General features: G+C 38.3%; 1 protein-coding gene across 2 annotated transcripts; it reads right to left on the reverse strand.

The window, feature by feature from the left end:
* Nucleotides 1-5,290: 5,290 nt before the first annotated feature.
* On the reverse strand, nucleotides 5,291-15,522 carry LOC121305252 (receptor-type tyrosine-protein phosphatase eta-like). Of its 2 annotated transcripts, XM_041236809.1 has the most exons (11): nucleotides 15,176-15,522; nucleotides 14,222-14,497; nucleotides 13,650-13,922; nucleotides 12,235-12,507; nucleotides 11,194-11,466; nucleotides 10,214-10,486; nucleotides 9,708-9,977; nucleotides 9,202-9,474; nucleotides 7,543-7,815; nucleotides 6,694-6,785; nucleotides 5,291-6,304 (listed from the first exon to the last, which is right to left on the reverse strand). In XM_041236809.1, exons 1-11 carry the CDS (start codon nucleotides 15,429-15,431, stop codon nucleotides 6,200-6,202), a joined length of 2,637 nt encoding a protein of 878 aa, XP_041092743.1. In that variant the 5' UTR covers nucleotides 15,432-15,522; the 3' UTR covers nucleotides 5,291-6,199. The 2 variants fall into 2 exon arrangements, with proteins under 2 accessions (XP_041092743.1, XP_041092744.1); XM_041236810.1 differs by lacking the exon at nucleotides 7,543-7,815.
* Nucleotides 15,523-15,884: the final 362 nt, after the last annotated feature.

A 15,884-nucleotide genomic window follows, 5' to 3' on the forward strand; every position in this document is an offset into this window, starting at 1 on the left:
AACTTTGGGGTTACCAGACATCCTGGAAGTTTGGCATTGTTCCAGTTTGCATCCTTAATGTGTTTATCCCCTTCAAAAACTGTAAAATTGTTCAATTGTTCTGTTTTTTTTTTTGAAAGTGCAAAACAGTAGCAGTGTGCTTAGCAAGTTAACAGTAAGGTATTTTGTTATAGTGTGTTAGCAGTGTTCAGAAATAAAACACTACATTTTAGGGTTATCTGTTTAATGATTGGGATGTTTAATAATGAATATTCTGTCCTGGACCTCGCAGAATTTTTAAAAACGTTATCTTCGTAGTGCCACCAGAAAGTCTCGATTCAGTCTTGATTAACACGACCATTTTTATAGCTGATGTCATAAATCCTTTTTTTGGTGTCCAAAACACCTCAAATTGCTGTGCACAAATCACAAAACTAAATAGAAATGTCTTTAAAACTAACAATAATACTAAAACTACAGCTATAGCACACAGGTACAGAATAGACACCTCTCTTTGTGGGACACTGGTAAAAGAGGACAGTGCAGGGCATCAGTATTCAAACAAACATATTATTTACACTGAAACAAAAGGGCAGGCAGAGATTTCCCACCAGAAAAACAATTGTTATACACAGCAGTTATCAAAGGCTGCTTGCTCGGGGGAAAATGACTGACTGGATATCAGCCCACATGAACCCCAACAGTGAATCAATGCAAATACAAAAATAACAGCTTCACACTTAACCAGGTCATGTTTGATCAGAAGGTGCTTGGTTTGTTTTGTTTCGGCAACACTTCACATTAAGGCTGCATTCACACTGGGTCAGTTTCAAACAGACTCGTCTGGCTAGTTTTGCTTGCTATCTACGAGCAAAGGGACCGAGTTTGTTCGAATGCAAACTCAAGTTTTTTTCTTCTGGTCCTTTTCCATTTCTTTCAGGACCGAATCCCTTTGTGTTCACAATGCAGTTTTCAAGTGAACTCGATTTGTTTATACAGTGTATGAACCTGATATTTATAATATCCTGCAAGATATATTGAAAGATGGCAGGTATTGATGTATTGTTCCGGTTTTTAATATGGCATGCTTTTACATATTGCTGTGGAAGAAAGCAGTGGGGGAGCACTTTGCCAATTTAATTAATACATGTATTGAATGGCTACAGTAGGAGAATAAAGCAGGTTCTGCACGGTTCAATTAACTGACGCTGTAGCAACTCTGAAGCAGATAAAATAACAGTATATAATAACAAAATAATAGCTGCAAAATGTAAATTTGGGTGAATTTATTGCAAATCAAAACCAGATTTTAAAAAAAAGGATCAGCTATTACCATTTAAACATATGGTATGCACTTTACAAAAAATAAAATGAATAATGCAATAGCAAAATTGGGACTGTTTACCGTTTTTCTGACTGGGACAACAAATTAAGGCTGAAACTGACAATTCCAGTTGTTTAAATGGGATGTTTGGTAAAGTTCCCAAAGATGTTTTTAGTTGTTTGCTCTAATTGTTTCCACGAAATATGTTAGCTGTACAGTTTGCCTCTTAAGTGCAAAAGGGCAAAACCACCTCTTTAGTTGGTTCGTTTCACAAGTGGACTTTGTTGTTCACACTTCACACCAGAAGTACCGAACCACACTGAGTGAGGACCAAACAGTCTAAAAGGACCCAGTGTGAACACATCCTAAGTGCCTGTAATTGCTGTGTATTTACATAGTAGTTACTTCATAAAAAAACACGTGTACTTATACATAATTACAATGTTATTATGCATAGTTACAATGTTAATGTGTAAACTGTTTTGCACGACATATGTAAGTACACACTTGCATTAGAAAAGAGTTAGCTTTAGAGACAGTGATATGGTTAGGGTTAGGTTTATATCAGGAACAAAATTTTACACAAAGTAAATTGTAACTGCATAATAACATTGTAATTATGTGTCAGTACATGTGTTTATTTGTAAGTAAGTACTATGTAAATACACAGTAATTAGAGACACACTGTAAGTCATTGACGCACCATTCTTATTGACATTATACAGTACAGTAGAACCTCAGAGTTACGAACTCCTTGGGAATGCAGGTTGTTTGTAAGTCTGAAATGTTTGTTTGAGTCTTCAATGGTTTTAGTAAATGTGCACACCTGCTATCTACAGCCTCAATCTGGTGAGAGAGTATCTGCAAATGGGGCTAAAGGAATTGTGACGAGATGTGGGCTGAGCAGTGATTGGATAGAGCGTGGCGCCGGGATGATTGCGGGGAGGAGTTTGGCAGTACAAAGGGAATAAGCATGACACCTTCCACTGACGGTGACGCAACGCAACGGAGAGCTGTATGTTTTATTTGTGTTTCAGAGGACTGAGACCGGAGCTGCAGCAACAGAGCCAGCACAACCCCAAGGCACTTTCCTCACAGCACAACACAGCACAGCACGACAGAACTTGGATACCAGCACACAGTTTCGTGCACAGAGAAATGGTAGCATAGTTTCATGCAGGGATTATTATTATTATTATTATTATTATTATTATTATTATTATTATTATTATTATTATTATTATTATTATTATTTCGAGGCCATAGCTTGTCTTGAGAGGGGCAATTATTATTAGTATTTTATTGTTTATTTGTGCAACCAGAATTTAGTAAAATACAGTATTTGAACCACAGTTACTGTTTAGACATTCAGTCTGTCACTCATCACTCACCATCCTTGTCACAATTGGTTAATTTAAAATGATTGCGTCTTGAATTAAGAACACAATGAATGGAGTGTGCACACAATCGTAAGTTGGTAATGACAAATGTCAGTTTTTTACCTCACTCAAACAGTGATCTTAAATATAAGTTGTATTTTGCGGGTTGTACAATGACTGTCACAGGTCTGATCCATGAAGTACAGGTCACTTGGGCTGGTCTGTTACTAGTCAAAACATTTGTTGTTGAATGTTAGTTTCTTTTAGTATTTCTACGCCCAACAAATGTATGTACGGGAAACTTTTGTTTTGTTAAGAGTTTTGAAAGTGGTTTTGTTTTGAACACCTTTTTTTCCTGGGGCAATCAACACTGGTAGCCTAGCAACAGTTTATTGAAAGGAAATTGCAGATTGTGTAAGCAGCTCCAGTCTTGTAGTGCCTTTGCATTCCTGGTTCAGTGGGTTGTAAAAGGGCACTTTGGGATCCATGTAAAAAAAAAGAAACTCTATCCCACTATGTTCCTTTTTTTCCCAGTTCTTTATTAAAGAATGCTGATCAAAGTCTGTTTTCATGGATTAAATGGAGTTGTGTCTGCTTGGGACTTTTCAAAGATTTATAAAGAAGGAAACTGTTTATGTTTAGTCTGAAGGTTGAATTCCAATGACTATCCATGAGACTGAATCAAGCCTGTTTGTGGGTTGACTCTAAAAAGGTTTAGATGCAGGTTTTACTTTTCATTTGCGAGGTTCTAAATAGTATCGCCAGTTTGCTGTTGTTGAGAGCCAGCATGACTATGTGTTAATCTAGTATCTCGTGTATTGGATATTCTGGGAGATCAGCTATTTGTCTCAATGTGTTTATTATACCCAAAGAGATAAGATTAAAGTTAATTTACTTTTTTTCTTTTTCTTTTTTCATCCTGTGATTTCCAGTACTGTTTTTTGTTGAGTGGCATTGAGTCAGTTCAACATAATGTAAAGTGTTCCTCTTTTCCAAAGAGAGTGACTGACTTGCATGACCTCATGAATCATTTAGACCCATTCCTCCTTCAGCTCAAGATCATGCTTGGGCATTTAATACATACAATGCTTTAGCTGTTTGATCATTCCTTATATGGTAGTGCTGGATTTCTCTCCCTTAAGCATTCTTTCCTTCAGTATAAAACTTTACCTCAACAGCTCGTAGCAGCTCACATGTAATATTACTGTCAAGAAACACCCTGTACCAAAAAGCATTGGGGTTATAGTGAAGCCCAGGAGTTAATAACATGAGCTATGAGGCCAGGTTAAAATAATTGCATCTCTTAAACCTAGAAAAAAGAAGGAAAAGAGGGGAATTGACTGAAGTCTTTAAAATCTTAAGTGGTAAGGATAAGGTTAGCCTAAAACACCACTTCAAATTTAGCACAGAGAGAACGAGAGGGCATAAATGGAAGTTTATAAAACTTAGTTTAGAACAGAATGTAGGAAGAACTTTTTTACACAAAGTTCTTATGTTCTTATGCAGTGTCCCCTTTATTTTTTAATTTTTCCTCAACAGTCATTGGAAAATACTGCCATCTACTACAATAAAGGCAGTACAACCTTGATTCCCAACGCTGACTTCCTAACTTGCTCTGGAAATATGTAAAGCAATTTATTGGCTATTGCTTCAGTAACAAACCAGGGATGAGCTTGTATTTTCAAATAACATCAGGACACACTTGTATCTCCACTTGTATCTCTTGGTAGCCTCTCTTATCAGTCTCCTTGCTCGGTCATCCAGTTTGGAGGTAGGCCTGATCTAGCCAGAGTCTTTGTGGTGCCATTCACTTTCCACTTCTTAATAATCGTCTTGACGGTGCTCCAAGGGATATTCAAGGCCTTTGATATTTTTTTTATACCCATCCCCTGATCTGTGCCTTTCAATAACTTTGTCCCATAGTTCTTTTGAAAGCACCTTGTGCTCATGGTTGAGTGTTTGTTCTAAAATGCACTACCTAGCTGAGGGAACCTACAGGAACTGCTGAATCTATCCTGAAATCATGTGAATCGCTACAATTTAACACAAGTGGAGGCCACTTAAATTGGTGTGTGATTTTGAAGGTGATTGGTTACACCTGAGCTAATTTAGGATTTCTATTACAAGGGGGGGGATACTTATCCAACCAAGCTATTTCAGTTTTTATTTTTAATTCATTTTCCACAAATTTCTAGAATATTTTTTTCACTTCAATATATATATATATATATATATATATATATATATATATATATATATATATATATATATATATATATATATATATATATATATATATATATATATATATATGCATTTTAATTCCAGACTTCAGCTGTGTAAAAAGAAAATATATGACAGGTACAGATTTTTTGATACATTTCACCTAAGAGTGTTGGGAACAACAAATTAAAAGTGAAATGGTGCATTTGGCTGATTTACTTTTGCTGCTCCAATACCCTGAAAACACATAAACTATCCATGCCGTGAAGAGTCTCGTAGTTCGCGTGCTTTACTGATAACTTGCCTCGAGGAACTACCATTCCTCTCAATAAAAAAACAAACAAACAAACAAAAAAAAAAAATACAATATATTGGTTTAATTTTTTAATGCACTATTCAAATATGATCACATTATAATGATAATCTTGCAAAGCATCCTGCACTCATCTCCAGCATCATGTTTAGGTGCTCAATCTTGCAAAGCATCCTGCACTCATCTCCAGCATCATGTTTAGGTGCTCAATCTCACAAAGCATCCTGCACACATGTCCAGCATCATGTTTAGGTGTTCTTGAGTTAATTCGTTTAAGACTAGAGCCTCCAGCCTTTCCTTATCGGCTCCAAATCAACCAGAGAAAAGCACAGTGCTACAATGCTACAGAAAGTCAAAGCATGTCAGATAACGCCACTCTTATGGTCTTCGACTCGAAGAAGTTTTGTTTTGTAATTAGCAAAGCTCCTGAGCTGAGCATCTGGCTTGCACTCGAATGATCAGCTTAAGTATGGACGTCCAACGCTGCGGTTGTTATCTGCTAGACCATTCATCGTGCCATCAGTTGGGTGTCCCAAGCAGAGGCTCTTAGCTCAAGGGAACTTACAAAAGACAAGGGCAGTTGTCTACAGGTAATGAGCATTGCAGAGGATATAAACTTACACTATTAATAATAGCAATATATTCAGTAGCATGTACTAATCTCCAGCATCATGCCTGGGTGCTCTTAGGTATAAATCATTGAGGTCTAAAGCCCATAGACTTTCTTAATCAGCTCCCTCAGTCAAAGAAAAGCACAGATTTCTACAATCTCTACTAATGTTGACCAGATCCACTCCTGTCAAAGCTCCTGTTCTGGTCTTAGATCCACTGAATATATAATCACAAAAAAAAAACTTACATGGAATTGAGTTAAAGGTATAATTGAAAATACTAAATATGAGCAATTAGGATTCTACAGGCTCAAAATAGTAATGGCTGTTATTAAAATATAATATTGGAGTAACAGAACTGGAAACGTATTTAAACGTCTCCCTCCGGTTCATCGCTACACTCTTTCACCTCCTTCTCTTTCCAGTTCAATTTCCAGTACAATCCCTTCAGCTGCTTCGCCAGCCTGGCTTCAGTCTGAAAAAAAATAACAAAACCAAATAAACTGTCAAACAACCCAATTTATTAAATCAGGTTCCTCTTCTCTGCAGTTAAGTATCCCTGCTTATCAAATTGTGATAAAACAATTATCGAAATCAGTGGAATATAGGGAAATAAGGTGGCTATCAGTGTCTACATACCGTATGCAGGAGGACTAAAATGATTGGTTTTATATAAGCTGCTGTAAGTAGTGAACATTGCACTAAAATTAACTGACAAAATTAGGAAAGAATGTGCACACATCACACCCGATGTACTGGACGACATCTTAGCTAACTGGAATCAAAGACTTTCCAAGCTAATGGGGCGTTGTTTATGTGGGAAGCTAACTCAATAGAGTTTATTGCTAATAAGAGGTGGATTACCTCCTGTTGGACCTTCTGCTTCTCTTTTTCACACACGGAACGTTCTGTAGAACTGCAGACGAATTTCAGGTACAAGCGCTTCTCATTGGGTTCTGTAAAAGAGATGAAACAGAGCAAACGAATGAGAGGCTGAGGTAAAACAAAATCTGTTTATTCTGTGTACATAACAACACATAACATAAATCTGACTAAATTACAAAATAAAATAACTCCCTCTCTATAATGCACATATAGTGAAGCAAAAATGTAACTTTCTGTGAATTAATCATGCATAAAGCCGCATGTAATCAACACTATTTTTTTTACAAAAAACACTTGTGGATCATTTTAATTAGCAGTTTTTAAACTATAAATAGCCTGGCTAAACGGCAGTCTGGAGTTCAGTTCGAAGCGACAGACAAGCAAACCAAGTGCGAGAAGGAGAGCGGGTCGGGAGAGGGGAAGAGGGAACGGGCTCGCCCCAGGTTCCGCTGCCGGAGCGGGGCTGAAGCGTCTCGTCTCCCGGAGAAAGCCGCAGCTCCTCTCGCAGCAAAAAAGTAAATACATTAGGAAAGACAACCACGTAATATTTACAGTACTTAGTTATAAAACAAATGCTGAATAAGATGTCTGTGTTATAACGCGCCAGAGCAGCATTTCTTCAGTTCAGATACAGTATCAATAGTGAGAGACAGAAAAGTTAGACTAAGAAGTTGTTTACAGTTCGAACAGCACCGGTACTGTATTTAGTGTAGAAATATTGCATGAATCACTAGTATAGGGAATTGGGGGACATGCTGTATATCTGAGAGCGATATATATAGCCTTGGAAATCAGTTTAAGTCAGAACTGTAAAGAAACACTTCCTACTTGTGAAGAGGGATACTGAAGCAGGTGTGCTCTGACCCCCGTTGCCCTGCACGGTGGTGACATTGAAGATGTACTCGCTGCCCGCTCTCAGGTCAGAGATGGTGATGGAATTGGAGGGTGCTGTGGTGGAGCTGTGGTGATCCCAGAAGGAGCTGAAGTATGTGATGATAAAGCTGTGTGGAATCGCATCCATACCCACAGGAGTGGCCCAGCTCAGGGAAACAAAGTTGGTTTCCGCAGAGTCTAAAGTTATCTCTCCAGGTGGGGCCGGGTCTGTAAGAGAGAAAAGAGGTGTGATACGAACGAACCCGTAATGTGGGGGTATTTTGGACAGTTTTGACAGTAATTTTTTTATAAATCATTTTTTGGAACCAAGTTTGTGATAAATTTGCAGGTATACCTCGGGGCTATATAATAGAGTTGAAACATTTAACATGTGATTTAAAGACCCTGTTTTGTTTATTTAAAATGTGTTCAATATTCCAGTGTTTTGGACACCCCTTCAAAACTGTGACTTTAAACTTTCCTCATTTCAACATTGGACACCTGAGAAAGCTTAAAAAAAAACAATTAAATGAAAATAGTGGGTTTTGTCCACAGGAGAAAATAAATTGTGCTTTTCGGCCATAAAAAATCTAAGCAATGTTGCTGTACAGGCAGAACTTCAAACCTTTGAACTACTTTTTTTGCTCTCATTACTCAAAAAGCTGTAGAGAACCAAACACAAGCTGAGTAATGTTAGCCTGCAAACAAACATTTGGATGCTCTTCAGCGAGTTCCCAATGATCATGGTAGCTTCAAGCACCAAGTTGAATTTTATATGTTTGAGCCATACGTTTAAAGCAGTATGTGGTATAATAACGTTAGTACAGATATTATCAAGGATAATAATAATTTTATTATCCTTGGTACATATGCAGAACTATTAATGTCCAGGGTTACCCCAAAGAAGCCGCACTATTTGGAGATAACACTGGACAGGTCATTTTCTTGTCAAGGGAAAGGGCTACAGAGTAGAAACATATACCCCCAAATCAGTGTTTTGTGCAGATTCTGGCAATGCAGAGCAGATCTGCCTGCAAGCTTCAGGCTGGACTTTACAGATGAAAGTTTGACCACGATAGTCATTTTCACTCCTCGCACAAATCATACACAAAAGGCAAGTAAACCCAAGAATAGAATACAACTAAACTGCTCGTTAGAAAGCTAAGACCCAGAGCTTTTAAGTGGTGTACAGTTTGTTTATATTTAAAAAGTAAAACGTGGTGTTTTATTGCACTGCAAATTGTGAATATTCACAATACTACAATCCCTGGAGTGGCTGACAGCTCTTAAGTGACTAAAGCCTAAACAAAAAGTTAATTTAAAATAGTGTTTTGAATGCATGCTTTCAGAGCACAGTAGCTCTTTAAAGCATTCACCCCAGTGCTAAGTAAATTTACCATTTATAAAAGGAATATCTGGTAATGTTAGCAAGAAGCAATTAAAGTCTGGGCTGGAGCCCTTATTTGTTTGAATCTTCCTGACTTCAATATTTAAACACTTGTTTAAGTAATTTCTTCTTAGTTTTAAAACATGAAAAAGGAAAAAATTGGTTTATCCTCTGACTTTTCTTCAAATGTGGGTTTACATTAGAAATTTTTAAGAAATAATCCTTACTGGTGTAGAGAGATATTGAAGCCGGTGTGCTCCAGCCCCCACTGGCCTGTACAGTAGTGATATTGAAGACATACTCGCTTCCAGGTCTCAGGTTAGAGATGACAGTGGAGTTGGAGGGTGCGTTGGTGGAGCCATTGTGACCCCAGAAGGAGCTGGAGTAGGTGATGTTGAAGCTGTACTGAAGCCCATCCATACCGACAGGACTGCCCCAGCTCAGAGAAACAGAGTCGTTTCCCACAGAGTCTACCCTGATCTCTCCAGGTGGGGCCAGCTCTACAAGAGGAATCAGAAGACACTATTTTAGAGCAGATCTATGAGCTGACAGATTTACATGATTTTCTTTATTTAGCTTTTTATCTTTATGACAGTATGAGTGCATGACTCTCAAGTTAAAACATGCAATAGATGGAGCTGCAGTGTTCAATGGAGGGTGAGACAACCTCTTAACCACACGTTTTTGTATTTTGTTTGTAGAAACAAAATCTGAGTTAGGTGTTGATCCTTACTTGTGTAGACAGATGTTATTGAAGGTGTGCTCTGGCCTCCTTTGTTCACGGTGGTGACGCTGAAGACGTACTCGCTACCCAGTCTCAGGTTAGAGATGACAGTGGAGTTGGAGGGTGCAGTGGTGGAGCCGTTGTGACCCCAGAAGGAGCTGGAGTAGGTGATGCTGAAGCTGTACTGGAGCCCGTCCATTCCGACAGGACTGCCCCAGCTCAGAGAAACAGAGTTGCTTTCCACAGAGTCGATCCGTATCTTTCCAGGTGGGGGCGGAACTACAAGAGAAAATGCTGTTAACACCAAAAAATCATTTAAGATTGCAAAAGTACAATTTCAACACCAGCTAAACTACCTGATGCTGCTTACTCTTTAAATACAAAAAGTCTACAAATATGAAAGAATGACTGAAGCATTATAATTGACACTTTTGAAAATGCTTCCTACACATGCAAGTTAACCATATACTGTACCCATACACCCCTAACCAAATCAGAGTTTAAATAATTCTTACCTGTATACAGAGTTGTTGAAACAGGTGTGCTCCGCCCCCCATTTCTCTGCACAGTTGTGACATTGAAGGTATACTCGCTTCCAGGTCTCAGGTTAGAGATGACAGTAGAATAAGAAGAGGCAGGAGTTGAGTTTTGGAGGTTCCAAAAGGAGCTGGAGTAAGTGATGTTGAAGCTGTACGGGACCTTACCCATACTATCAGGGATGCCCCAGCTCAGAGAAACAGAGTCGTTCCCCACAAAGTCTACACTGATCTCTCCTGGTGGGGTTGGGTCTGCAAGAGAAAAGAAAATATATCAGTTTACATGTTTACATCAGTTTATTATGTGAATGGGAATCATATTTCTCAAGATGTTGCTTCGTTCCATTTTATACAAACAAACATTCTCTGTTTGAAGCTAAAACCTTTAGTTATGAGGATAGACTGAGGGAACTAATTTAACTGGCCTTGACAACTCTTAGACAACAGGTTGTCAACGTGGAGAGAGATTATCAAAATATCATGGTTGCACTGGCATTAATTCTTTTTACAGGACTGTCAGAAACACAGATTAGTCAGAATATTGACAGTACATTTATCAATAATAATTAAGACTAATATTATTTCTACCACACATGATATTTGGGTGTAAAAATGTATGCGTACTATATACAGTATTTAACCATGTATTATGCATAGATTAGATACAAATTTGTGACTCATTTAACGCAAGGCACTTTTTTAATTAACCAAACTGATTCCAGGTTATTTTTCTAGGTTTTCTGCTGACTTAAAGCATCTTACTTTAATCTGATTTTCAGATTGCCGTATGTGATCTGTACTTTGTAACAATGCTGAACTAGACAACCTTTCAACAAGACATTAATACAGCATTCATGTCTTCTCTTCCATATTGTGTGCTTTACATACCCTGTCTTCTGCATGGCTTTACACTGTTCATATTCCTGTAAAATAGGGTTCAATACAGAAATGATCCTTACTTGTGTACTGAGATATGGAAGCTGACGTGCTCTGGGCCCCACTATACTGCACAGTGGTAACATTGAAGATGTACTCGCTTCCAGGTCTCAGGTATGACAGGACGACTGAATTGGAGGTGACTGTAGTAGAGTTTTTGTAAAGCCAAAAGGAGCAGGAGTAGGTTATGGCAAAGCTGTGGTTGATCTCATCCATATAGACAGGCTTGCCCCAGCTCAGAGAAACAGAATTGGTTTCCACAAAGTCTACCCTGATCCCTTCTGGTGGGGATGGACCTGAAAGACAAAAGGAGGCATGCTGTATTATTTATCTGCTGTCAACTGAGCAGGTCTATTGTTTGGTGTTCAAGATGGTGAATTACTAACAATAAAGCCACTAGAGCAGGTGTTTGACCTGACCAAAACAGCCAGAGTTGGAAAAACCTTTCTGTCCTGTACTATACATGAATGTGATATCTATAAAATGGTTCAAGTTGCAAAAATCCATGGAAAAATGGATTTGTATCATCTACGTTTCATAATGTTTCATTTCTTCTCTCTGTAATGCCATATTCCGTGCGTGTTCGCTATCGTGACTTTGATTTTGTGTATAGATTTCCATTACTAAATCTGCACACAGGGGAAGGAATTACAGTTAAACGCGCCACCTGGAATAGTGTGTAGTATGTCTCCCCCTGGTGGGGTTAATCACAGCTTACAAGCAGTGCATGCAGCATGGTCCCTGGTTAGAATCCCACAGTAACAAATGCAGTATGATTAGCTATTACCTGAGTTTGTGTTGCATCTAGCCATCTAAAATTCCTAATGTTCAATTCTAAAATTTGCTAATAAATTAAGTTTCTTTGTACTACATTTCACTTGATACTCTCTCATTTGTGGTACTTTTGACTTCATCAAATTGAATTGGCGTGCTTGTCTTTAAATAGGGTACAAATGAAAACACTCAATTTTAGATTTCCATTGGCGAAACTTAGGAACTGGCGTAGTTTCTTGTTCCTTAGGGGATGTTACAGACAAATGTTACAAGAAAAACTAAATCCTTACTCGTGTAGAGAGATATTGAGGTGGGCGTGCTCTGAGCCCCATTGACCTGCACAGTGGTGACATTGAAGACATACTCGCTTCCGGGTCTCAGGTTAGAGATGACAGTGGATTCAGAGGTAGCAATGCTGGAGTCTTGTTGGTCCCAAAAAGAGCTGGCATAGGTTATGTTGTAGCTGTATGAGAACTGCATAGTGGCAGAAGGACGGCCCCAGCTCAGAGAAACAGAGTCGTTTCCCACAGAGACTATCTTGATCAGACCTGGAGGGACTGGGTCTGAGAGAGAAAGGAGAGATGCTGTAGTATGCACTGTCAAGAAGATATTGAGAAGAAATAAAGCTTGAGGTGTTGCTAAATCAATAGAAGCCATCAACACTTTTACTTTCCTACACACAACAGCCAAGCGAGAAAAATAGGAAGCCGATCCACCTGTAGAGGACGTTTCCTTTTTAAAATGAATATACAAGTTAGAAAAAAGGAATATTCAGGTTTGTCAAAGGTACAAAATACATGGAAAAACAAGACTTAATTTTAACTTGGCCTTCTATTTTTAATTTCAGTGAAAAAGTGCCCAATCGAAAAGTAAAAGAACTATCGAATCTGAAACACGGGACGCTACGTTATTCAGAGTTTCAATTTGTTTTATGAAACATTGGTCAAGTTATTGCAGTAATGTCCTTGATGGGAACTGATTTGATCAACTGCTTTTGAACACGTTATGGGTATTTACTATACTATAGCAGACTTTCAGTTTCTTCAACTAATAGTTTTTATTATTATAAGATATTAAGAATATTATAATACCTAATAATAATAATAATAATAATAATAATAATAATAATAATAATAATAGAAGTACTACATTGTCAAAACTGCCATTGCTAGTTCATAAGAACATTGGAAAAGTTTTGAACAAGAGGGGGCCATTTAGCCCATCAGTGTACTTTACTATTAGCTAATTGTGCCCAAATGCATCCATATAGCTCTTGAAGGATCACAATGAATCTAGATCTTGGCAAGACTCCACTCTTGAAAAAATGTGTCTTCCACGGTCTGCCCTGAATCATTCTCCAGTTAACTTTTAAATGTGTCTTCTGGTCCTGGTGGCAGAGGTTGAGTTTCTAGAATTTTGATGCCTTTATCTCTCTGAATCCTTCCTTTTTATTTGCTAGTTCTGTTCCACTAACCTCTGGCAGGCCACATGTATGTGTTACATTAATTACCCATTACAGAGGATCCATATGAAGTAATAAATACAGATGCCTTGAAAACTGAAACGACTGGTTTCACAGACCCTGATTAACACTAATCTTGGACCATCTTAAGGTAACATTAGGTCGTCCTAAATTAGTGATAATCATGGTCTATAAAACCAACTGTAAGAGTTGAATTCACAGCTGTAAAGAAACAATCCTTACTTGTGTAGAAAAATGTTGATGCAGACAGGCTTTTGTGCCCATTGGGTTGTGCAGTGGTGATATTGAGGGTGTAGTTGCACCCTTGTCCCAGGTTTGTAATAACAGTGGAATTGGAGGTCATAATGATGGAATGTTGGTCACCCCAAAAAGACCCATAACAGCTCACGATAAAGTTGTACTGGACCCCCTCCATATCAACAGGGTTGCCCCAGCTCAGGGAAACCGAGACTGTTCCCACAGAGCCTATGTTTATCTCTCCAGGTGGGGACGGGACTGAGGGAAAAAAAAATATTTTAGTGCTCCTCTAAGTCAAGGGGTCTGTAGGACAGTCACATACTTACTACTATAGGACAGGTCACACAAACTGCTAGCTGATCCTAGACACAGCTTTAAGGCGTAAATACCACCCAGTACAATATAGTTCAGCGCAACAGCCTAGTCAGAAAACCCAGGTTGCATGTACTGGAGCACATCGTGATGCTGTATGTTTCACACTTTTAACTAAGTTCCACATACTGATAGAACAACATTAACTTCAAAACAAGAAGAGCTCTTCAGTAAACAGATCGCACTTATGTAGACTGAAGCTGAGGTCGGCTGGCTCTGAAGGAACGTGTTGTTTTCCTTGGTACAGACTTTGAAGACATACTCTCTTCCTGGTCTCAGGTTAGAGAAGACAGTGGAATTGTCAGCTGTACTAGCTGCGCCTTCATCATCAGAATTGGAGTTGGAGTAGGTGATGATAAAGTAGTGTGGGACCTCATCTAGCTGGGAAGGACTGCTCCAACTCAGAGAAACGCCGTTGTTTTCCACAGAGTCTGCAGTTAAACCTGTGACTGGGAATGGGGCTGAGAGAGAAAGCTTTTGAGTTATTTTAGTCACTCTAAAGGCAAAGCAGAAGTGTTTTTTTGATTACATCATTATCTGCCATTCAACATCTTGTAAAGGCCACTGCACGCTGTGTCCATTGTATTATTTACAATCCATAAACCGCACATTATTCATTCCCAAATCAAAGCAGGACCCTTGTACAACAATTACGGAGCTGATGAGCAAAGTACAAGGAGAACATTTAAATGTCTGTTAAATTATTGTAATTGTGTAACTAAGTATAAAAAATAACACATTTCACATAATAGGAAATTACACAGGTCTTCCATTAAATATTATGCAGATTATTTTTTTTAATTTCTATGAAAGTGACTTACAAACTTGTGACAGAATTCTCGGCTTGATTTGAAAATGTTTATACAGCTCCATAGTGATGGGAAATGAAACACCGTTTTAACAAAGTGGTTCATAAAAATCTCCAAACCCTCACATTAGCTATTAAGAGATCAATGAACGTGGTCATTAGAGAGGGAACTCTGATGTGATTTGCCATGTTAGGCAAATGCCATTCCTGTTACAGGGCCAAACATTTTCATTTAAATTAGATTGCCTGAGTTATCTGATTCTGAATCATATTTTGTAGAATAATTACAGAAATAATGCAGTTCATATAAAATGTATAACATTATATTTACCTTGACAGACGGTCATGAATAGACTTGAGCAATCATATATATACCAACCATAGTAATAAGAAAATACTCCACAACCAACACCAGTAGGAGGTTGAGCCCAGTGGCTGTACGTAGTGGGGTTCCCATTAACCCATTCCCAGGTCTTATTGATATTGCTACTGTTATATCGGAGACCTATCCAGCACCAATCATAAAACCAGCCAGTTTTCCGAAAATGCGTGTAATCCACTTCAGTTTCCGTGGTGACCTGCTCCATGTATCTTTGCCTGCATGTCTCCTCTGATTGTGCCCATGTCTGCAAGAGCCCAGTTGGAATGAACTGTCTCAGGGTGCAGTCAACGTTGATACTGATAGCCAGAGCTGAAAGAAACAGAGGGCACATTTATTAAGAAGACCATTTGTTAATTGTTTCTGTTAAGAGTTGCTCAAAGGGTCAGTAATTATACATGCGGTTATACTATAGTGCAACAATATGCTTAGTTACAAAATGTTTGACAAATAACCTAATTTTAACAACTACTACACAAGTCTTTATTTTGAAAAAAAAACATGTAAAATTGCTGTAAACCTAAATATTGACTGCTATATGGAGTAGTTTTTAATATTTAAAGGAATGGGTCCAAAAGCTCTTTGCATTGTGTGTTTCTAATTACTGTGCATTTACATAAGTTAGTACTCATACACAACGTTCCCTCTAGGGCTAAAATGC

Source organism: Polyodon spathula, chromosome 42 (assembly GCF_017654505.1).
Source record: "Polyodon spathula isolate WHYD16114869_AA chromosome 42, ASM1765450v1, whole genome shotgun sequence".
Taxonomy (NCBI): domain Eukaryota; kingdom Metazoa; phylum Chordata; class Actinopteri; order Acipenseriformes; family Polyodontidae; genus Polyodon; species Polyodon spathula.